Source organism: Urtica dioica, chromosome 2, assembly GCF_054948205.1.
Source record: "Urtica dioica subsp. dioica isolate 48M chromosome 2, U.dioica_male_clone48M_v1_H2, whole genome shotgun sequence".
NCBI lineage: Eukaryota > Viridiplantae > Streptophyta > Magnoliopsida > Rosales > Urticaceae > Urtica > Urtica dioica.
Genome location: NC_142757.1, coordinates 46,051,211 through 46,075,733, shown reverse-complemented (window position 1 = coordinate 46,075,733; position 24,523 = coordinate 46,051,211). Strand labels below are relative to the sequence as shown.

General features: G+C 34.9%; 5 protein-coding genes and 1 long non-coding RNA gene across 6 annotated transcripts; 4 read left to right on the top strand and 2 right to left on the bottom strand.

Moving 5' to 3' along the window:
- The first annotated feature begins 9 nt into the window (after window positions 1-9).
- Window positions 10-733, top strand: LOC149405007 (uncharacterized). The gene is made up of 3 exons (XR_016294092.1): window positions 10-120; window positions 527-607; window positions 687-733. It is a non-coding gene; the product is annotated as an uncharacterized LOC149405007 (long non-coding RNA).
- Window positions 734-822: 89 nt separating this feature from the next.
- Window positions 823-1,911, top strand: LOC149405006 (uncharacterized). Its single transcript, XM_089607746.1, has 3 exons — window positions 823-834; window positions 876-1,523; window positions 1,609-1,911. Exons 1-3 carry the CDS (start codon window positions 823-825, stop codon window positions 1,909-1,911), a joined length of 963 nt encoding a protein of 320 aa, XP_089463872.1.
- A 5,185-nt stretch (window positions 1,912-7,096) lies between these two features.
- On the top strand, window positions 7,097-10,176 carry LOC149405005 (ATG8-interacting protein 2-like). The gene is made up of 3 exons (XM_089606745.1): window positions 7,097-7,262; window positions 8,170-8,960; window positions 9,545-10,176. The coding sequence occupies exons 2-3, from the start codon at window positions 8,205-8,207 to the stop codon at window positions 9,647-9,649; spliced, it is 861 nt and encodes a 286-aa protein (XP_089462871.1). The 5' UTR covers window positions 7,097-7,262; window positions 8,170-8,204; the 3' UTR covers window positions 9,650-10,176.
- Window positions 10,177-10,818: 642 nt separating this feature from the next.
- ATDAD1 (Defender against death (DAD family) protein) lies at window positions 10,819-12,775 on the bottom strand. The gene is made up of 5 exons (XM_089607298.1): window positions 12,591-12,775; window positions 12,459-12,506; window positions 11,778-11,865; window positions 11,634-11,677; window positions 10,819-11,110 (listed from the first exon to the last, which is right to left on the bottom strand). The coding sequence occupies exons 1-5, from the start codon at window positions 12,672-12,674 to the stop codon at window positions 11,027-11,029; spliced, it is 348 nt and encodes a 115-aa protein (XP_089463424.1). The 5' UTR covers window positions 12,675-12,775; the 3' UTR covers window positions 10,819-11,026.
- A 3,079-nt stretch (window positions 12,776-15,854) lies between these two features.
- On the top strand, window positions 15,855-18,808 carry LOC149405003 (NAD(P)-binding Rossmann-fold superfamily protein). The gene is made up of 7 exons (XM_089601968.1): window positions 15,855-16,097; window positions 16,537-16,630; window positions 16,726-16,814; window positions 16,942-16,997; window positions 17,470-17,616; window positions 18,152-18,277; window positions 18,362-18,808. The coding sequence occupies exons 1-7, from the start codon at window positions 15,964-15,966 to the stop codon at window positions 18,640-18,642; spliced, it is 927 nt and encodes a 308-aa protein (XP_089458094.1). The 5' UTR covers window positions 15,855-15,963; the 3' UTR covers window positions 18,643-18,808.
- A 759-nt stretch (window positions 18,809-19,567) lies between these two features.
- Window positions 19,568-23,519, bottom strand: LOC149405002 (uncharacterized). Its single transcript, XM_089607745.1, has 14 exons — window positions 23,271-23,519; window positions 22,875-23,177; window positions 22,752-22,772; window positions 22,353-22,642; window positions 22,142-22,250; window positions 21,461-22,054; window positions 21,202-21,336; window positions 20,952-21,113; window positions 20,805-20,825; window positions 20,497-20,704; window positions 20,315-20,396; window positions 20,101-20,209; window positions 19,879-19,992; window positions 19,568-19,792 (listed from the first exon to the last, which is right to left on the bottom strand). Exons 1-14 carry the CDS (start codon window positions 23,517-23,519, stop codon window positions 19,568-19,570), a joined length of 2,622 nt encoding a protein of 873 aa, XP_089463871.1.
- Between the last annotated feature and the right edge of the window lie 1,004 nt (window positions 23,520-24,523).

Sequence of the window (24,523 nt, the reverse complement as noted above, 5' to 3'; positions counted from 1 at the left end):
TTAGTTCGCGAATCCTGACACCTGTGTGTGCGACGGCCGAGGAAGAAGAGACGTCGCCGTGAGCCGCCTATAATCTTCAATCCATCTCCGGTCTTCAATATTCACCAAACCAAATTAGCTGTAAGTAAATTTCGTTCGTTTTAGTTTTGTAACCCTAGATTAATATTAAAGGATGCTGGATTAAACTTGGATGATTAATCGTGGCCTTAAGCTTGTGTGAGTTTGAAGGTGTTGATTGCGGTTTTTGTAACCCTAGATTAATATTAAAGTAGGCTGGATTAAACTTGGATGATTAATCGTGGCCTTAAGCTTGTGTGAGTTTGAAGGTGTTGATTGCGGTTTTTGTAACCCTAGATTAATATTAAAGTAGGCTGGGTTAAACTTGGATGATTAATCGTGGCCTTAAGCTTGTGTGATTTTTGTAGGTGTTGATTGTATGATTTCTTGCTAGAGATCAAGAACAAATCCTATTAAAGTAACCTGGATTTAGCATGGATTAATATTTTCTTTGGCAACGTTGAAGCAGATAATGAGGCAAACAAGGCAATCAACGGCAAGAAATGAAGAAGCGAGAGCTGCATTGACAAGCCAAGAAGAGGCTACAGAAGTAAGTAATTGTTTGAATCTTTAATAAATAAAATTTTAATCCAGGCTAGTCTAATTTTAATCTGGTCTCTTTTGTGCAGTCGCGCGACCTGAGCGATTTCGTGATTGCGAGAGAAGCATGGAATAGCCAAGCCAAAATAAATACACACACACGACTCGATGGGATTAAAGGAATCCTGTCAAAGCTGAGTGACGAAGAGATCAACTCAGTGAAAAATGGGGTCTTCGGTCACTTGCTAGAGATCGAAAACAGCGCATTTCCGGGGAAGATTGTGCACCAGCTGCTCCTGCGGCAATGCCATGCTGCAAAAACAAATGAGCTGGCATTCAACTTCAACGGACAGATTGCAAAGTTTGGTATAAGGGAGTTCGCAATCTGTTCTGGGCAGCACTGCAAACACAACGACGATACAGATGACATAGAGGCTACACCACAAGTAACAATCGTCGAGAAGTTCTTCAACAACAAGACTTCATCCGTAAACAACCTTCTGACGGTGTTCAATTCTTCGTTGATGGCAACAAGTGAAGAGAAGGTCAAGCTCGCAAATCTGTGTATTCTGTACACACAGATTTTGCCTTGCCAACATTCAGTGAGTTGCGACCCAAAATACTTGGAGCTTGCCGACTATCCCGACAGATTTGCGAAATATCCATGGGGGTTAGAGAGTTTCAAAAAACTCCTCGAGACGATGAAGAAGCATCGAACATTGAAGACGGGAAAGCTCCAAGCATACGATGCTGGTGGTTTTGTTCATGCCCTAGTAGTATGGGCTTATGAAACAATTCCACTGCTGTTGGAGAAGGGATTCGCAACAAAGTTGCAAACAATAAAGCTGCCCCGAATTTTACGGTGGAACTTCAACCTCACGCCCAGCTTCTTCAACCTGTCAGAGGAGGTTTTCGACAACCCAGCGGTACGTTTTCATGTTTTGTTGTTAGAAAATATGTTTTAAACTAGGATTATATTTAATATATGGTGGATTATATTGTTAAATGTAGCTATCGCTGATCGAAATCGAGTGCACAAGGGCTGAATTGAATACGGAGTACATGGAGCCATTTCAAACCACGATGCAGCCAGCACCCGAAAGACAACAACATGAGAGTCGCGATGAGGACTCGGTGCGTACACCACAACAACAAGCACCATCAACACCGATGCCTTCAGTGCGTGAAGATGTCATACTCACTGCTATGAAAGCAATGGAGATGAGATTGGAGAAGAGATTAGACAGACTCGACACCAAACTCAATTCTGATAAAAATCAAAACAGACAATTTCAAAATCGATTGATGGACTGAAATTGGGTTTGTGAGCTAAAAAAATTGACGTAATATTCCTATTTCAAAATGAAATAATTCAAATAATTCATATAAAAAAAAAGTGGATTAAAATTTTGAGCACCTAAATTAATTATTTTGATATCCTAAGAAAATTGGTTCACGAACGTAAGAACAAAGAATCTAAAAGTTAAGAAATTCGGATGAAAGTAAACAATTTTAAAAAATGATTGATGGATCGAACTTGGATTTGGGAACTAAAAAAATTAATCAAAATCACATAAGATTTTTTTTAAAATGAAATGATACATATATTTAAATCCAAACAGTAAATCAGGGCTTATGGTATGGAAGAGGTATGAAAATTTATTCCTTCCGATCTTGATATTCGAGCGGAAGGATTCCTTCCGTAGGAAAGTGTGAGTGGAAGGATTTCCTTCCAGTGGATGAGCAGAAGTTGACTTCCACCAGTGGAAATGGTTTCTTCCGTACCTATAATTAAGCTTTATTTTTTATGTTTTTTTAAAAAAAAAAATTATGAACCGTTGGATTTGAGGCAGTTGCAAATCCAACGGCTCTAAATTGTGCCAAAAATGAATATATTATGACCGGAAGGAAATTTATTTCCATATACATGGAATGAAAATTCTATTTCCAAATCCAGTGGAATTCCGGTAAACATTGGAAGGAATAATTCCTTCCAGTCAAACCTGGAATTTCATGCCTCATGGAAATGGAAATGTATTTCCTTCCACATGCCCAGGTTTATATTAATATTTTTAAATTATAATTGGTTGCTATGTAATAGCTTATGAAATCTTGATTATTTTGCTAAAGAATAAGTTTAAATTGATTATTTCATTAAATATATATATATATATATATATATATATATATATATATATATATATATATATATTATCGAGCTGCGCAAGTGGGCTTGCCAGGCTGTACGATCTTTCTGTACACGTAGATTTATGAGATGACTCCGATATAGCTTTATTATTTAGAATAGGGAATAGAATCTTATGCCCTGACTTTCACACGTCCCTTTTCCAATGAAAATCTACTCTCTTGTGCATAGAAGATAGAACCACCGTTGATTTTTTTTTTTCTTTCTTTTTTCATTCATATGGTACTGAATACCGATCATATAACAAGCAAAAGCAAAACAAGAAAAGAAAAAGAAAATGTCAAACATTATCTCCGTAAGGACTTTAATTATGAATTGCTAGATAACACCCCAAATCAAGCAAGCTTTTAGAAAAGGGAAATAAAATATGCAATTTAAGCAAAAATCTAAGTAGCTAACCACAAAAGTTGACCAGTTTGTCATTCTATGTCTTATGACTCTTATGTCTTATCTTATCCGGTAACAAACACAAATATAAAATGCTAAATTGTTAGTGCCAAGAGTATGGTGGGAAAGTAGCTACCACGACGAGTCACTTTTGACGTATTTATTATGTTTGGTAAATAGTAGTCCACAATCCACCTTTCGCTTCATGCCATGCATATTACTGATTATAAAATGTTAAACATATTGGTTATTAATTTTAATTTACGATTAAAATTAAACATACAAAGTTACAATTAAACAAAATGTTTTACAGAAATCACATTAAATATCAATTACATGTTTTTATTCATTGTTATTTTATTGCTATTCAATTTAGGGCATTGTAGCAAAATAGTCACTTTGAAACTATAGATTTTGTTTTTAGCTTATGTTTCATAATTTTTAGGGAAATAGCCAACGTGCTTAGGTGTCAATAATTAATAGACTAATTTACCATTTTACTTAATCAAATGGAAATAATGAATATAATTATATTAAATAATAGGTAATAATAATATAAAATAACAGACAATTTCAAAATTGTTATACGTGGCGCGCTAATCTAGAACGGCTCACCAAGATTGACGTTACTGTTGGGAACCTGTCAACACAGATAATAAACGTAAATTACTGGAAATTATATCATTCTCAACATTTAAGTAATTTGAATGGAAATAACTGTAAATAAATCATCTGTAAACGACACAGTCTGTACTATTTTTTTAAAAACCAGATCTGAGATCTGGGTTAAAAAAAACCCAGATCTGGTTTCGACTCATTCTCCACATTTAAGTAATTTGAATGGAAATAAATGGAAATAACTGTAAATAAATCATCTGTAAACAACACAGTCTGTACTATTTTTTTTTAAAACCAGATCTGAGATCTGGGTTAAAAAAAACCCAGATCTGGTTTCGAGGAGAGAGAAAGAGAGATGCAGCGGGTGGAGTCGCGCATCTGGCAGGCGGAGGAGAACCGCACGGCGGTGCTGCGGGCCCACCGGCAGCGGCGCGCCTCCCTCGGGGAACGGTCGTCCCAGACGCTCCTGTGCAAGGCCGCCCGCGAGACCAAGTACAAGGAGCGCGTGCGCGCCGCCATCCACCAGAAGCGCGCCGCCGCCGACAAGAAGCCCCTCGCCCTCCTCGACGCCGACCGCCGCCGCGCCCGCGTCTCCCGCGTCCTCCGCGTCGCCAAGTCCGTCTCCTCCCAGAGGGACTTCGACGCCTGCCGCTTGCGAGAGAGAGAGATTTCAAATTGTGTGTGTGTGTGAGAGAGAGAGAGAGTTCAAATCGTGTGTGTGTGAGAGAGAGAGATTTCAGCAATAACTACGTGTGTGTGAGAGAGAGAGATTTCAGCAATAACTACTTCCTATATATATAAGGATAATTAAAAAAACTACCTTAAAATATTGAAGGATAAAAAAGTAAAATATATTTTGCCACCTATTACGTTTGGCTATTTTCCTAAAAATCTCCAAACATGGGCTAGATCCCAAATCAAACGTTTTAGGTGGCCTAGTTACTTAGAAAACTCTTCAATTTATTATTATTATTTTCGAAAACTCTCACGGACGACTAGATCATTTAAAACGTTAGATTTGCAATTCAACCAACGTTTCAAGCATGTTAAAAATCTAACCGATGTGACGTGTCCTCGTTAATCAGATTGCATTATATATGATTGTCCTTAGCATTTTTATATGTTAATTTATATATGATTGTCCTTCGCATTTTTATATGTTAATTTTGATAAATTCGTAATTTACAAAATAAACGAACAATTGACTAGTTCATTAAAATCAAGTTTGAAATTGACTAAATAGCTACGGAGCCCTTATTTTTCAATTAATAATTTCAACGTATCTTTTGAGATATTTTTTAATTGAGCTCTTAACAAGCTGCTTAGACTTCGTCAAAATATAATGTATAATAGTTTATTTGTCGTTCCTGTTCATGACCGACGAGGTTCAAGGGATCTGCGGCGATGGACAACTAGAGGTGGTATTATTGTGACAGCCGTTGGCGAGAGTATTGGGATCTTGGTCGTCATTGATGGTACTGCAGTGAGATTCGCCGTCGATACTCTCGTGGCTACCGTATCTCCATCTCTTAACCAACGGTCTCTATTTTTATCTATGTCTACCCTTTTGTGCTTTCAAGTTGATTTTGCTTATTGGTACTTCTTGTTGCAATTGAGTCACTACTACAAAAATTGAATTTTACAACCGAAAAAAATAATTGTAGAAGGATTTCTACAACTATTCCGTGTCGTTGTAGAATCCTCCGTAGAATATGGACTTTCTGCAACAGTCGTATCATTGTAAAAAATCAGTAAAAACAAAATCATGGATAGAAAAATTGCTGTAAAAATTCCTATTTTCTAACGGGACAAAGAGATAATCTTGACATAAGAAATGATATAGAGCACACTAAGATTCGAGTACTGGTTTGGCTCTTTCGAAAAGCCCAAAAAGATAGATGGATAGATTCAGCAACCGCGGTTTGATGATTGTAAAAAGATTATTCCTCAGCTTGTAAGGTTTTAAATATAAACGACATCTAGCTATATTTAGTCGATATCTAAGTTTTTGAAGAGTCTCAGTATAATATATGTAGTATATCTTAGAGTTTTAAAATATCGTCCAATTATTTATACAAAATTCGTGAGTCGAATAGTTAAAATTAGGTAAAATTTCGTTCAATTTTTATGAATTTTACATTTTTAATAAAAAAAATTTAAATTATTACAGAATATGTCTACTAATTTTAGTACACATGTCATTATGCATAATAGTTCCAGATCAAGTCTCATTCTCATAAAGAAGAAAAAATTTGTAAGAACTTAAATACGAAGAACATTAATATCATTTAAAGAATAGAATTAATATGTTATGATTTTTATTTTGAAAAAAAATATGTATATATATATATATATCATTTTATAGGATATCCGTCGGTATCTCCGTCGATAACTGTTATCTCCGTAAATTTTTTATTGGTACGCCAGTACTTGTATTTGAAATATCTATAAAATATATGTTGATATCTCTATCGATAATAGATATCTCAGTAAAACCAAACCAACGATATATGATCGATAACGGTCTTTTAATCTTTGACTTGTATAGACAAAATTTAACTTAAAATTTAAATCGAGATAGTGAATGTTGCTAATATGTCTACTATTCAAAGCAGAACAAAGACAACACACTACTACAAATTGGAGATTCTACAACGAGATAAAAAAATCGTTATAAAATCTCCACTTTTTACAACTCTTTTGTCCAATTGTAAAAAGTCAACTTTTTATAACATATTGAACTTTTCGAAAAAGTCAAATAATGCTCGACTCTTAATGTGTTCTATGTCATTCGCGATGTTAGAATTATGTACAAAACGAGCAAATACCTACACTGACGTTAGAATCATTCCAATCTTGATCTGTCTTGTGTTTAAAAAAAATTTATTCACGTGTATCAATGAAAATTTGCCCTTATTCTAGTGAAATGCTTGTACAATTCTAAAACAAAAACAAACAAACAAAATCATATTTTAAAAACATGAAAATATGATATTAATTGAAAACATACCGTGTCTAAATCCCATGATAATACAATCATTTTAGTGTTAATAATTCGTCGTCATAATTTCCCTTCTATTTTGGAAAATAAAAAAGGTTCAAAATGATTACTTCACAAAAGAGAAGAAAAACACCAGAGACTCACGTGTCTACGAAAACAGCGATGCACCCCGTCGCAGTGAGTTATTCCCTCTTCGACTCCGCGCACGCAGATAAACGAGTTCATCTACAAACCGCCAAAAAAACATTAGCCGGTAATAAAGCTTCGCACAAGTTTTGTTTCACCGGTTATAGGCAGTTTTGTCATCCTTCACAAAATTTCTTCGACGAATTTCATTTCCTCTATTTACAGGTTTATTTGTTACGTTTTCTTCTTCTTCTTCTTCTTCTTTTCTTTTCTTTTCAATCTTCGATCTCGAAGCGATCCCGTAGATCTCGCGCGTTTCCATAACCTGTGAGTGATTTTATTCGTTGTTGATTCCTTGCTTGTTGAGTTTTTTTTTTCTTTTTTTCTTGACCGGCTTATGATTGGATTACATGGCGGTTTTTAAGTCAGCGCTTTTACATATAACTGTGATGGATTTGATGTTCTTCTTTTTTCTTGTTTTCGATTCGCTTTGATTTTTATATTTCTTCCTGGTATATGAGATTACTTGGGAATTTAGGATCAAAGCTCGCGGTCCTAGTTTTTGTTTTTTTTATTTTTTATTTTATTTTGGGGTTGAATGTTTTAATTATCGCTTTTTTGTCATAATTTGTTTTTATATTCCCAATTTGCTTGTTATATATTTTATAGTATGTTTGACAAAACAAAACACCAATATGAAAATTAGCTTCTTTACGTTTCGAAATTTATATTTGAGGTTAGATGTTGATTGTCCTTAAATTACACTTTTAGTTACAAACAAATCATATTGTTGGCTCTGTGGAGTGAGTGGTTGATATGTTCTTACATGATTTTTGAAGTGGAGGATTCCGATCTGTTTAATTGTAGAGGCTCTATTATTTAATTTTTAAATAATTTCCATTGTAAATTATATAGCAAAATAGAAAGAACGCATCGATCACACTGCTAGAATAATAAGTTCTATTCGGTAATAAGATTAACAAGATACTGTTATTAGTTTAGGATGAATAAGCAATAAAACAAACGAATTAACAATCTTCTAAATCAGGACTTGCTAATTTCTTTGACTTAGAACCCGACAACACGTTGCGATGCGTGTGTGCATATGAATTCTTACATTCATGTATCTTGTAAAAATACACTGTATATCATATTATCGCAGACTAGTATGTGCACGTTGGTGCTCAAGATTTATGTTTAATTGATATTCTCTCTTTTTTATTTCACTTGACAGTTTGCAAAATTTAGAGAGCTTGGAAGTCCCGAAGAATGACAGACAATGGTGAAGGAGGGGAAAGCAATTCTCGTGGAAACGAATGGGAAGTTGTGTCACTAACGGAATCAGCGTACGTTGCCGCGCCTGGTCCAAGAGAGGCTGAATTGACCGATGATGGCAAGACCAACATAGTTCCTGAAGAAGGTGAAACTTCCCGTGCCTTGTTCATGTCAAGCCACTTTGCCTTTCCCCCAAGCCAGCACGAGAATCTGCCTTTGGAATCTGAAAATGCAGCCACTGAATTCGCTGCCGAAGAAGAGGGTCGATCTAGCGGAAAGGATGATGAAAATTTGAACTTAAAAGGACTGAACGTCTCGGATGATTTCCCGGATATTCAGTTTTCGGGCGAGAAGGGTAGAACAAATTTGCAGGATTTGATCGAAGATCAAAATGTGTATAGCGCAGCCAAGTATACCTCTTTCCCTGACAGGGCAAGCCTTGGTAGTTCAACACCATACGAAGAGGAGACCGCTCTTCGTGAATTTATCGGACCATCGGAGCAAGATTTCGATGACGGGGAAATCACGGGATCTCCGAGAGCTTCTAAGGACAACGAGCATGGACTTCCATGTGGAGCGTGGTGGAAACGACGAGCTGTGTCGCTGTATTCTCACGCCAGAGAAGCGAATGCTTTTTGGTCTGTGATCGTCGCAGCAGCTGTTATGGGCCTTGTAATTCTCGGGCATCAATGGCAGCAAGAAAGATGGCAAACCCTGCACCTCAAATGGCAGATGAAGCTTGGTAACGAGGTGGGTTTTTGGTATTTTTCTCCTTTTTGTAGATGCAAAGGAATTGGTGGCGTAACGTTTGCTTTTCTAGTTGTGTTTGTTGGTAAGGTGTCATTGGATAGCCCTATATGTTTTTATGGAATCGGAAATGAGTTAGGACGTGATATTTTTTTTTTTTTTTTAAGGAAAAAACTAGTACAAGATTTGGTAGACTTGTTTATGTACTGGTAAACAAAATGGATCGTTGATTTGCAATTTTTTTGCTAGTTAGAACTGTAGTCTGGTCTCTCTATCGCCGCTTTGTCAAAGTCATCACCAGTTTTGTTCTTGCTATCATTTGAAGATGATTTATCTACACTGCTCAATCTCTATATGTTGCTGCCAGATTTGGAATAGATAAAACGTATTTTACCAGTCAAGTACAAGGCATTCAAGAGTGTTTGTTAGCCAGATAATCACAAATCAAAACTTGATCAACATCAACACTTGCCCTGATATTATGGTTCAAGGAGATGAAGATTGTCCGTACCCTTTTCTTCTATATTAGGATGCTTTAATCGCGTTATGGTTCACTAAACTCTCATTTTTTTTTCCATAATTGGCAGAAGACGGGCAGGATATTCGGTCCCATATCTCGGCTGAAGGATGTTATCGTGGGAGGTCAGCGTCGCGGGTCTTTCATTGGAGTCGGTACAGCGAGGGACAACTAAGAAAAATGACAACAGGGTCCCGTTTTCGGCGGAGGCCCTGTTTTGCAAGAGAAACTTGAGATAATGACGAAAAATGTGAAGAGGATAGAGGGAAGAAGAGAGATATTAAGGTGGTGATTTGCTGAAGTGTGGTTGTGGTTGTATTGCCTCTCTATTTTCCTCTGTCGCCTTAAAAAAAACATATTTAAAGCTTGACACTGTGATCTGTCATCTGGTTTGGTTACTTTTCCATGAACTTGGTCGTATGTATAGATTTCTTTGCTACTTGTGTCTTTTTACATGTAAAAAATTAATGGGCATTTGAGGAAATGTACTGGAATTTGGAACAAGGTCCATGGTTACGTTACCACTACAGAGTCGTGCTCTATGAAGTATGAACCAAAACTGAAATATTCAGTTCTAGGGACTCTGGTTCACTTGTATTGTATTAGCATCTTTTGCTACAGGGTTCTAATACGTCTCTTTCAAGGGCACTGTGTACCATATTTGTTTGATGGTTTGTTTTGGTCTCGTCTGTAGTTTTGTTATACGTGTGTGTGTATATATATATATATATATATATATGCGCCCGCGGGCTTGTGTATACATATTCTTTCATAACCTTTGTTTGCAATGTAGAGCAATTTTTCAGTTATTTAGATTATTTAAAATTTTAAGTTCGACTAAAATCCAGATTTGTCAGAACAATTAAGTGTCCCAAAAACCTATTCTGCAGGTTGACAAAATTATAGGAATAATGTTTTTAAAGTGTAATATTTACAAACTAATGTCAGTTTTAATTTTTTTTCCAAAAAATAGTATTTTCTTAAGTTGTAAATAATTTTTTGAGATGATTTTGAAACTATGAACAATAAACAAATTTTAATATAACCCAAAACAATAAATAAATTGTCAAAAAAAAAAGTGTAAACTTGTTTACAACTTAACAGTATTTTTCATGATAAAAACTTTAGACACTATACTTACACTAAGTTATAAAAAAAAAAAAAAACAAAAAAAAAACAGTGATTTCCACTAAGATTTATGGAGTTTGCCTTTCCACGGTGGATTCAATTAAATTAAACTAATAACTATAATCAAATTGGAAACTTCCAACATGAAGTTTAGCGATTAAATCTACTGAAGTAAATGGTTCCGTAGTTGATAATGAGTTTACATTTTACAGTCAGTAATAAGTTAACTAAGTGTTTAGCTCTTGTAATATATTTAAAATTAAATGCATCAACGCAAAAGTGCCAAGCAAAAATTTAGTTTCCATCTGAAAACCGAGCACCACAAGGTGTAATGTTGGGTTCGGTGCATTGAAGGAGTATAACATAATAGTTGTCTAATTTTCATAATTCTAGAGCAGAAAATAGTAATTGCTAATGAAGCATCTTAACCAAGGAAATTGATTATAACCAAATGAAGCACCAAGTTGCAGAGAACAAAATCTGCAAAAGCTCTTTCTGGTGCTAAATCCTGCACAACATACGGAGCAAAACACGAGCTATCAAACCTTTTGATGTGGTGCAGTGAAACACACAATTTAAAGCTAAATACTATCTTCCCTATTTTCAAACTAATAACATAAAACATAGATGCTAGGACTAACTAAAAAGAGTGTGGACTATTTTCATTTTCAGTTTATCTTTATACAAATGAACAAACTATAAGTGGGACTATAATCCGGACTAGGGTTGTCACTAAACTATTTGGTACATACCAAAATCAGTAGATAGAGTCAGGCTTGATGGAAAATCCCGTTTTCTTTATTCGGTCACTTCTTACACTAGTTTTCTAAAGAAAATATACCATTTCTACAACAATGCCGAGAAATAAAAAAATCCAAGAATCATCAACTAAAGAACTAAAAACCAACATCACGCACAAGTAAAAAAAATGCAATACATTATAAAACAAAAACAAGCCTGCGTGTAATTTGTAGATCCTACTATTCACGGATAAAAAAAAAATTACAGTTAAAAGAGTAATCACAATTTACCTTGAAATCCTTGTTCTCTTTATTCACTTGGATGCGAAGACAAACTACAAACAAATAAAACAACCACTCAAAGTCATTTCTGCGCTCCATTCTACCAGAAAATGTAATAGAATATTACATTAAACAGACACAAAATCTGCTTACCAGCAAGGACAGCCGTCCCGATGCACGAGAGCACACCAGAAAGAAAGGAGTTGAATGGGAAGGACCCGACAAGAGCCATATAAACAACCTGTTTAAAGCCAAATTTTCACCGAGAACAATGATTGTCAATGCCCATATCAAGTTAGAAACCCAACACTTCTGAAAATTCAACTCTTTCTAACGATCCTTGAGGAAATATGATCGATTAGAAATAACAATAGGGATGTTTAAAACGGAGCTAGATTAACATCTTTCAACCGAGAAATGAAATTATAGCACATATATAGAAATCAGAATAACACAAAAATAAAACACCCAACAATTAAATTCTTCAACTAGCACAAATAACGTAATAGAATTTCAGCATTTTCATAATCAGACACAAATTTCGGTAATGCCAGATAATTCGAAACCCTAAGTTGAAAATCCAATCAAAGACTGTATCAAACAGTCCCACAGACACGCTAGGCCAAAAAAATAAAGGAAAACAAGATCCAGGAATCTCTATATCTTAGAAATAGTCAGTCTCATCGCAGATCAGCCACACCAAACTAAAATTCGAATCCCGTGGACTCATATACCGAGCTTAAATTAACACAATTGGTCCCATTTCTTTCGAAGAATCAAATCCAAGATTTTGACCTGCGAACGCAGAGTAAAATAAGAGAAATCGAAGAATACCTGAATACAAGCTGTGAGAACAGCGAACAACACGTAGAGATCGATGATCTGAATGGAAATTAAAAAAGGAAATGTCAGCCAGGAAACAGGACATTGACCATCAGAGAAAGAGGAAGAGAAACAGAGACAGACCTTAAGATTAGTAGGCGTGGCAGCGTAGGCCGAGCGGAGAGATTGGAAGAGAGCTTGAGCGTCCTTGCTCGTTGATCTGGCCATGGTGGTTCTTCTTCTTCTTCGAGATCGAAAATTGAAGAAAGCTCAGCACACTACACAGAGACCCTTTTTTTAGTCGGTCTTCGCTTCATATAGTTTCAGGGGACAATATTGTCATTGTAGTGTCTTTCCCCTTCCAACTTCTATTTTTTTTTTTTTTATTGAAGAATTTGTTAACATTAGCTAATTTTTATTTTTTTAAAAATGTATTAAAAATATGATCTATCAAATCCGAAGTTAATTAAATTAATTTTGATTTGATGAACTATTTTTTTAACAAAATAAAATTTTTTCTATTTAAAAAAAATAGAAGATTATTGGTCCACTAACTTAATTGTTCCTTCTTTATGGGTGGATATCGTATATATTTTTCTTGTAAAATAACATTTTTTAAGTTATAAATAATTTTTTATTGAAAGCAAATTAAAAATTGTTTATTGTTTTAGATCATATTTAATTTATTTATTGCTTATGTTTCTACTTTTAAGTAGGAAGACAAATAAGCTCATATAGTTATTTGTAGATTTAAAAATAATACTATTTTCTTAAAAAATTTAAAACAACTACTATTTTACAAAAAATTCAATTTAAAAATACTATTTTTATAATTTTTCTAATTTAATTTGGAGAGAGATGAGCCTGGTCCCTTTAAACTCTAGTATAAGTAACTTATCTAATGAATAAACTTAAATTAAGATGAGACCTATGCACCGAATACCTAAACATAAACTATACAATAATTTTAATATGAATAATAATTGAACGATGATTTTATAGAGAGTAATTATTTAATTATTTTAAATATTTTATTATTTATTTGCTTAGCACCAATATTTATTTATTTTAATGGAAGATTAGACGTGTTGTTGTTGTAAATTTTGGAGAAAATGATACGAAGATCAAATGTATAAAAAACAATGATACGGTGAAGATATCGAATAATAATGTGTTTAATAACTCTAAATTTTAATATTAAGTTACATGGATTAAGTCATGTGAAACATTAAAATTGCTAAATAGTTAACGTTTTGAGTTTTTGTTTAAATAGTCATATACGATGATGTGGCAGTTAAATCAAATATTTACTTCCGATTTTATCATTTTTTAAACGTTTATTTGAATAATTATATCTATTTATGAAATAAGAAAAAAAAATTATTGGTATATCTGTAGATCAAATTCTGATTACGTTTAATAAAATAATTATATCTATAGATCTCTCTCTCTCTCTCTCTCTCTCTCTCTCTCTCTCTCTCTCTCTGCACCTAGGTTTCACCTCTTACTCTTGGTCCATGACTTGACGCCGTACTCCTCTCAGCCGCCATACTCCTCGTACAATTCGTCGCCATCGTCGAGTTCATGCTCGTGGATGACTCGTCGTCGCTCGTCCTCGATCACAAAGTCATATCCACGGCTCGATGTCGCTCTCCCTCGACCACAAAGTCAGATCCAATTAAGAACACTAAGTCTCTCTCTATCACTGACTCGTTTTTTTTCTCTCACTCACTCACTCTGACTCCATCATCATCGAGACATTCTCAGCAGTCGTCGAACTCTGCCAGCGTCCAACGACCCTTTGTCAACGTCCTACGGCCCTCTGCCCTCGCTTCAAAATGTTAAGAAAAGTATTGTGTTTACTTTGTGTTAACATCTATGTAAATTTGTGTTAATGTCAGTATATTTGTATTATGTAAATGTTGGTAGATTTGTTACAGAAACGCATCCTGAATAAATTTGTGAGATTATGACGCGGAATTTGATCGCCACAATGAAACACTATTGGTCAGTCAGATCGTCAATGAAGATCTCAATATATATTTCCAAATTTTTAGGAATTTTCATAATATTTAACATGAAGAGTTATTTCTTGTTGTGTTTTATTATATTTATTTTTTATCTCTTTAATTTTTGTTAATTAGTTTATAATTGTGAACTGTTTATTTAATCCAATATAAATCAAATGTTGACTATAGTTTTGTAATAACTAAATAGTTATCACGCCCAATATTTTACTAGTTGCCTGATTTTGTTTTTATATTTATATATTTTTAAATTCTCTTTTTCAAAACAAGATAAGAATTTACTTTTTTTTAAGGGTGATGTAGCTAAATAGACAATTTAAAGTTATGAATTTGCAAAATAGCTAAGGTTTGTCTTAAGCGATTTGTAACTAAGTAGGCCACTTTAAACATGTGATTTTGGATCTAGCCTACGTTTGATAATTTTTAGGGATATAGCCAAATGACTTATGTGACAATAATTAAGGTCTGATTTGTCCTTATTTATTAACAAATTCGTCACTTTCTCTCTCCTATTTTTTTCAAATAATTTTTTTTGCATCAAAATTTTAAAAATCCGTATCTTTCTCATACGAACTCGAAAATTGAGTTATTTCAGATCCTACAAATTTGTGGCATCAAGATCTTCAAAAATAGACCCATTGTGTTTGATGAAAAATTATGTTTAATATATCATATTTACGTTTTCATTTATTTTTTGACAATTTCAAAAAATTTAAGTTATTTCCATATTTAAGGTAGTAATGTGATTTTTCTACATCTATGATATTAAACATGATTTTTCATCAAATACAATGGATCTATTTTTGAAGATCTCGGCGTCACGAATCTTTAGGATTTGGAATAACTCAATTTCGAGTTCATATGAAATAGATATGGTTTTTTGAAGTTTTATGTAAAAAAAAATGTAGGAAAAAAGTAGGAGAGAGAAAATGACGAATTTGTTAATAAATAAGGGCAAATCAGACCTTAATTATTGCCACATAAACCTGTTGGTTATTTCCCTAAAAGTTGTAAAACGTTAGCTAAAAACAAATTTCATAGTTTCATTTTGGCTATTTTGCTACACTGCCCTTGTCTTAATTTAGTGAAATATAAAAAATGTGCAGTAATTTAGTTTTAAATTTTTTTTTACCCCAAGATTAATTTTTTTGAAAGACGTAAATTTGGCTACTTTGCCAAAAAGTTGAAACTTTAGCTATTTTGGTAATCAATAAGTTTCAAATGGCTATTTTGTACAATTTTTTTTTCTTTTTTTTTTTAATTGTTTTAGCTATTTTTATTTTATTTTATATTAAAATGACTAGTTATAACTTATAAAATGTAAATTAGTTTTGAATTATTATTTGTTTTTGTTGTTTTAAAACCCCGTCTATCTAAAAAAAAAAATATTTAGGCACCGGAAAAACAAATAGAATTCTCAGCCACAGCGACAACGAGAGAAGTGGGTTCTCCAAAATTCAGATTCTCAGCTCTCGATTTTGGTCCCAAAAATGGCGTCTTTGTTGGCCGTCCCTGCCACCATTTCCGTACAGTCTTCATCTCTCCACAGAGCTTCCTTTCCTTCTCGCGTCCCTTCAATTCTTCACAATCGCTCTTCTTCTATCTTTCTCTCTCACCCTCACAGGTCCAAACTTTTTACATTATTTTAATATGTCGGATTTGGTTTCTAGCCTTTTATTTTCTCGTATACTTTTCTATTTTTTTTTTCGGTATGGAGAATCTAGGTAAATGGTTTCTCTTCCTTTTGCTTGGATAGTGTTTACATTCCGAAGCTTGCTTCAGTATCACTAACGTTTAAGCATCTCTGATATTAAAATATGTCAGGAATTCATAGCATAGCTATTTATTTGATTTTATTTGGTTTAATTGGTTTTCTGTTCTTGAGTGTTGTTGCTAGATATAAGTTGCTCTTCATTTGAGTCGCTAAATCTAATAAAAAATAATAAATAAAAAACTATTTAAGATTCTGTTATGAATTTTGCTTATCCTATCAATTAGTGTTTGCGGTTCAATTCTAAGGTTAAAACTGAATTTTGACCCAGTTTTAGCATTTCCTCAAGCAGGTTGGGGATTAAATGTAGTTATTCAGAAGGAGGAGTAAAAACTGACTCTAATTCCACCACAATAGATGTTGTAGCCAATGTTAGATCAGAAAGGGTATGTGAGACTTTATTGCATTCTACTATGGACGAAAATGAAAAGCTCTGTTCGTGTTTATGCGATTTACAAACTTGTTTCTTTTTTTCGAGTAGATTGTGGTTTTAGGAGGCACTGGGTTCGTTGGCTCTGCTATTTGCAAGGCTGCGGTATCCAAAGGCATTGAGGTCGTTAGCGTTAGCAGGTGAATCGAATTTCATTTTATTTTATTGTTTATTAATAGTTGAGAATTGGCTTAGTCTCGTATCTTATTAATTACTATAAGATTTTAGTGTCTGAAATGTTAAAAAAAAGGTTCTTTTGATTCGCAGGTCGGGTCGTCCAACGTATCAAGATTCGTGGGTTGATCAAGTCACTTGGGTTCCAGGTATGTTTGTTCTGTGTGTGGTCAAATAAGTTATGTATTTATTCGAGAACTCTATTATTAACATACTATCCGCGTGGATGCTAATTTAGTTTTATTTCTCATTAGTTTTTTCTTTATGCGAAATGAAATTAGTATTTTTTTTTTAATTGGCTTGAAATTAATTGGTTAGACCATCTCGAGAATACTAGTGCAATCTGTGCCACAAAAGTATAAACATGTTTTTGTCACTGGCTTTAATAAAATAGGGAAGTCGCACAAAAGAATATCTTTTTCTTCTTCATGTGAACACGAATTAAAAGTTTGACAAGAGCAATGGACTCTCGGTCTTATTGGCTTCTTAACTCCATCGCCGAACAGAGTATATCTTCTTTTTTTTTTTCTTTTTTTTTTTCTTTTTTTTTTTGGGGTATGAATGCTCTAGGCTGTGTTTGCATACAAATGATTGTTCCTACAATAACATAATTTTATACAGGAGATGTTTTCTACTTAAACTGGGACGAAGTACTTCCTGGGGCGACCACCGTGGTTTCAACTATTGGTGGTTTCGGCAACGATGAACAAATGCAAAGAATCAACGGTGAAGCCAATGTTGTTGCTGTCAACGCCGCCAAGGATTATGGTTAGTCTCTATAATATATAATTATTCAGTGTGGAGGTCGTGGGTTCAATCCCCACTGCAGCAAAACTGCCTTAAAAAAATATATATATATATATATATATATATATATATATATATATATATATATATATATATATATATGCATGTTTGTGTGTATGCGCGCACTTTAGTATTACAAGATGTTCTCTCTCAGTTGACCTTGTAACACGTCGACCCTCCAAAGGTCGAAGGTGAATGTAAAATATTCGGACATTGTGTCTCAAGAATACATTGTGTTTTTGTCTCGAAACAAATATATATATATATATATATATATATATATATATTTTTTTTTTTTTTCTTTTTTTAAACAAAAATGAACGGTGGAGCTTCATTCAGTGCCGTTTACATATTCGATCCCCAGAATGCATAAAAGTATAAAAGAGAGCCATATTTATCAGTTATCTATTTTCACGAAATGCTTATAAGCGATATTCACCAGAAACACTTCACAGCGATTCTATTTATTTAATTTTTTTATGTCATATTTCAACAGGGATTCCAAAATTCATATTGATATCGGTGCACGACTACAATCTTCCATCGTTCTTACTTTCATCCGGATACTTCACCGGGAAGAGGAAAGCAGAATCAGAAGTCCTCTCCAAATATCCCAACTCGGGTAAATTTGCACTCGCATTTCTTTTCCCCTCTCTTCAAATGTCCCAATCCGTAATATCGCTTACATACAAGTGAACCGAAACAGGTGTTGTGCTGAGGCCGGGATTCATATACGGGAAAAGGAAAGTGGAAGGGTTTGAGATTCCATTGGATTTGGTGGGACAGCCGTTGGAGAGAGTTCTCCGAGCAGCCGAGAGCTTCACGAAGCCTCTCAGCTCTCTCCCGGCATCAGACCTTCTTCTCGCTCCTCCGGTCAGTGTCGATGACGTGGCACTCGCCGTCATCAACGCCGTCGCCGACGACGATTTCTTCGGAGTTTACACCATCGACCAAATCAAGGAAGCTGCAGACAGAGTAAGGGTGTAGAATAGGAAATATGATATATATATACATACAAATAAATATCATATGGATATTTGTGAATAAACGTTGGGTATAAAATATGGACCTTATCACCTTATTATTATTATTTTTTTTTTCATTCATTAGAATTTGGATCCATTTATAAAACCATTGACACGAAAAGGTTGGACAAAATTAGCCACTGAAGAATAAATAAAGAACTTAAACCTTTTGGTTGTGTTTGGTAGTTAACTCAAAAAGTTTTTTGTTTTTTGTTTTCTAATTTTTGTAGTTGTATTGAAAAACTGTTTTGTAGTTGTTTTCAAAAAGTTGTTTGGTACAGTTTTCATTTTTGTTTTTGAGAAAGTGAAAAAAGTGAAAAAAGTGTTTGGTATAGTTTTCATTTTTGTTTTTGAAAGAATGAAAAAGAGAAGATGAGGAGAAAGAGGAGAGAAGAGAAGAAAAACATTTTCAAAAACACCTTTTATTTGTTTTCAGTTTTCTTTACTTTTTTCCAAAACAACTTCAAAATTTTTTGAAATTTTTTTCCAAAAACACTTTACCAAACATGTTTTCAATTTTTGTTTTCAATTTTTTCAACTCAAAAACTAAAAAACAGTTTTTGAGTTGCTTACCAAACATAGCCATATCTGTCGAATCAAAGCTTCACTCTCAGCTCACAAGTGATATATATACATAAAAATAAATTTTTAAGAAATATGAAATATCACTATTACCAGCATAAACTAAAACATTCGCCAGTGAGATGAGAAATTATTTTTTTTATGCATTGATTCACACTTCTAGTTTCATACTTTCATTCATTAATCCACAATCTGAACTAAGATAATCGTTTTCATAAAATAGCAAAGAAAAAGAACTACATGTACGAGTTTAACCTATAATGTATATATATATCCTATAATAAGATCAATATAAAATGTATAAGCTAATTAGGACACGCCGGGGAAACATTTCGAACATCGGCGAAATCGACGTTGTTACAGAGGGCCCGTGTGTGATGTCCGTTTTGTTTCGTCCTCAAATCGATGTCTTGCAACACAATCCCTTCGCATCTGTGTCTCTCGCTACAGTCCAAAATTATGGCTGCCTCTCTGTCCACGGTGCCTCTTATATTCCGGTACACAACGTTCTTCACTTGAACCGCCGATTCCTAAAATATAAATATGTTAGAAAGAAGTTTTTACTTTGAAAGGAAGAAAAAATGATAAAGATGTTTATTAATTATTAAATAATCACCTCTTGGTGGCAAGCTTTTTCAATGCAGTAATTCTGATCAATGATGATCGGGTTGCGAACGTTATGCATTTCCAGATCCATGAATCTGACGTTGCTCACATTGCCGGAACCTCCCTGAATAATGTCACCAGAGTAGTAGAAGAAGAAAAAAAAACATATGAGAATATTGAAATTAATTTTTTTTTTTTAATTTAAAAAATCATTAGTATTTGTGTTACGTACCTGCCAAGTCTTGATTCTAACTCCATTCGTGCTTCCGAAGAATCTGGCTCTTGTAACGGTCACATCAGACACGTGTGCTTCCGCGTTCCCACCTCCTAAGCTACCAATACTGTTGAACAAATATTTTTTAAGAATATCATTAAAATAAAAAATCCATTTTTATTTTTTATTGTATCTATTAAAATTGGTATCATAATAAGTAAATAAAATTTACCTGATGCCATGACCCGGTCCGCATCTAATATCCGAAGCACTTATTCCTCTAGATCCACTCACAATGGAAATGCAATCATCGCCTACATAAAACAATGTAACATCAATATGAACCAATTTAGATGGAGAATTTTTTAAGCAAACAAGCACTAAAAATATGTAGAAATAGAATATATATTTAACCTGTTGCTATGTTGCTGTTTGAGATGTCGACATTTTGGGAGTGAGTGATATGAATTCCGTCGGTGTTTGGGCTATTTCCGGGAGCGCTCACGGTTAGATTGTGAGCTTTGACGTCAACACACTTCACAAAAAGGACTTGAATTTGTTGTGAGTTCTTTATGGTCAGATCTTTCACTTCCAAGCGCTGGCATCTTTGAAAACTTAGAGCCTAGTAAAAAAAATATATCAATATAACTAATACGTTAATTACATGTATTTTCATTGCAACTAATATCTGATTTTCAATTAGAAATTACATAAATACTTACTGTTGGAGCTTCTGTGCAAGGCTGCAAACAACCAAAAACAAAAGAGAGACTTAGTTAGTACTTATCAAGTTTGTTGTGTACAAATATAGTTACAAAATTGGTAAAAATTGATTTTTTTTTTTCATTAGAAGCTAATTAGTTATTTACCCGTGATTTGTTCCATTTGCAAGTCTCTCTCCACCAAACTTCTCCGTTGCCGTCGATGGTTCCGTCGCCTTCGACCACCAGATCGTTGACTCCGTCGAACCACAGCCAATGTCTATCTGGATAGTCTAACCGCTTCTCCGATGCTTCTATTCTCCCAAGAATCTGAAAATATTAATTAATTAAAATTATTTTACATTTTATAATATAGTATGAAAAAAAAAGGTTTCATGTCTATATTGTGATATTATACCTGAATTGTAATTTTGGATTTGCACGGACCGTTAAATCTGATAGGCTTAACGAGATAAGTCTTGTGAGGCACCACTAGGATGGTCTCTTCTTGATTATTGGATGAACAAGCTTGCTTCCAAGCCTTGTTAAATGCCTGATCAAAGAATAACGCATGAGAGGAGACTTAAGAATGACGTGTCAAGAGCTTATTATTCTACTGTAAGTAGTCAATATAGCCTACTATTAATTTCTAAGATCTAGGGTTTGCGTGTTCTTACATCAGTATCATCGTTGTTTCCGTTCCCTTTCGCTCCAAAATCGTCGACGTTGATAACATTCCGGCGAGGAGGCTCCGGAGCAGCTGGGCGAGGATTCGCCGGAGATGGAGTTCTATGAGAAGCTGCCGGAGACGGATTTGGAGTCGGAGTCGCCGGAGACGGAGTTTGAATCGGAGGAGTGGAATTGGTATAATTGGTAGTGGTGGTGGTTGACCTTGTGACGTCGGGATTGTTAGGGCAAAGAGGAGTTACGGGTCCGATTTCGGTGAGCTGTATGTTTCTGCAGGAAGCTCGGACATTGTCATTGTCGTCTTTGTGGCTGTGAGTGTGAGTGTGATGGTATCGGAGATTGACGTCTTGAAGAACGATTCGTCGGCATTTGAGGGCATCGCTGCAGTCGAAGTTGACGGCCACCGGAGAAGCGCTGGTGCCTGTGATGTTTTGGTATAACACATCCTCAACTTGCACCGCAGAGCTCTGTGTTTGACACTTATGAGTTTCGCAGAAGTAGAATTGGTCAATCAACATTGGGTTTTGCACATTCTCCATTCTGATGTTCATGAACTTTATCCCACTCGCGCTTCCTGACCCTCCCTGCGCATTGTTAACTTTTAATTAACTTATTGTTGATTGTCAATTGACTAATTAATTTCATACTGTGTTAGATAATTTGTTACGTACCTGCCAAGTCTTGATTCTGAGTCCGTTAGTTGTCCCGGAAAGGGTGGCTCCGTCCACGACGACATCCGATACATGCTCTTCCGAGTTCTGTTTGCCCAAGCTCCCAATACTAACAAAAACATACATTATTTTTATTTGAGTTCAATTAATTAATTAATGGTTTGAGTCCCCTATTATATGTATCCAATGCTATGATCAAATTAATTATTACCTGATTCCGTGGCCGGGCCCACAAGTGATGCCGGAAATTCTTACGTTGCTTGTGCCGTGGTTGAGAGCAATGCAATCGTCTCCGGTTGCGATGACGGAATCGGAGATGACGAGATTGGTGGTTCCTCTGACATTGATTCCGTCGGTGTTGGGGCTGTTCCCCGGAGCGGTGACTGTGACGCCGGAGACAGTCACGTTGTTGCAGCTGTGGATTGACATATGCACTCCTTGCGGATTCACTGACCTCACATTCCTCACCACCAAATCCTCACACTTGTGGAATGTCATAGCCTAATAACATATATATGTAAAGCGAGGTGATCAATAACTATATAGTTAACCAATTATAATATGACATTAATTAATTGCTCTTAATATATAGTTGGTATGATAAACGTACCGTAGGTGCACGCGGGCAAGGCTGCAATAAACAAGCATACAGAAAACATATTAATCATTATTATTGAAGAATACATGCATGTAGTCATTGAAATTACTATAAATAAATATAATTTATACGTACTCGAGTCTTGTGAACTTTGCATGAGCGATTCCACCAAGCGCTACCCCAGCCGTTGATTGTTCCGCCGCCTTCGACGGTGAGATGTTGAACTCCGTCAAACACAATCCAACGCCGTTGATTATCATCGATGTAACCGGACATGTCCCCGTGAGCTCTCACCACTCCGTTGATCTCAACCCTAATTCGATCGGACTTGCAAGGACCCTTGAAAGTGATGGGCTTGAGGAGATACGTGTTTCTCGGCACCACCAAGCTCACCGAACCCTGCGACGAACACGCCTCGTCCCACGCTCTCGCAAAACCCTATGTATGTGTATGAATACGTAGTTACTACGACTTTCTCTTTACAAGCCAGTTAATAATTAAACACGTGCGATTAATGCAAGTACGACGTACCTGAGTTCCATCTGTGCCGTTTCCTTTAGCCCCGAAATCGTCAACGCTTACGATCTTAGGACTACTCAAGCTCGCATCGTTCTGTTTCAGACTTCTCTTGAAACCGAAAGCCCTAGCCAAGAAGCGATCTTGGAAGTAATTGCTGCGAACATGATCATCGGGGTGATGATCGTAACCACCTTGACTAATGTTAGCCAAAGCCAGAAGAGCCACCAAGAAAATCGCCAAGAATCCACTGAAATAAGCCATCGTGATCGTACGTAGCCGATTGAAAGAGAATACTTAGTATTGATAGCTTGAATTAATAAACCCTAAAATTAGCTCGTTGTGTTACTCATATATATAGCGCTACGAGAAAAGAAGAAGTAGGATTGTACGACTTCGAATATTAAGCAATTCCTTGGGGAGGTCGAGTTTTCCATTAGATTTCCCACTTGAAGTAGGATTCTACGAGTTCGAGTATTATAATATATATATTCACTACACAAGTGCGGAACCCAGATATCGGATAATAGCGATCCATTTATATTGTGACTTCAAGTAGGATTTATATGACTACATAACATACGACATATGTAACGCGCTGATTCAATAATTTTGATCAGTTTATAAAAAAATATATATATGTAGGGTAAATTACGTCCATGCCACATTCTCATTCAATATTCAAAAAGTCTCGCTATGTCTATGACTTATTTATCTATTTATTCACAAATATATTGGAAGAAATATTCGTTACGTAATTAAAAAACACAAGATAAAAGAAGAAGATCAGTTTCACCCATTTATTTATATTATTTACTCGTGTAATATCCTGAATTATCATTTTAACATATATATATATATTTACGTATACAGGTATATATATACATATATATATATATATATACATATATATATATATATATATATATATATATATATGTAAAAGTGGTGAATGTTTTAACCCTTGATGTACTTGTTGTTGCATGACTACGATCTATTGCTTTAGAATATAATGTACAATTATGATCCGATTTCAATATCTTGGTGGTACTCGATAATATGGCAGATGTGTACCTAATAGATATTTTTTAGGAACGGACTTTTAGACGCAACTCATATCGTGTCTAATACGAAAAATAGGCGCGAATTTTTTTCATCTAAAGCTCTTTTTTGTTCTAGTACGAGACATCATAACCTCTCATGGTCATTCCGGTCACAAGTAGAAGCATCATCTCTATAGTCTAACATTTAACACTAACAAATAATAA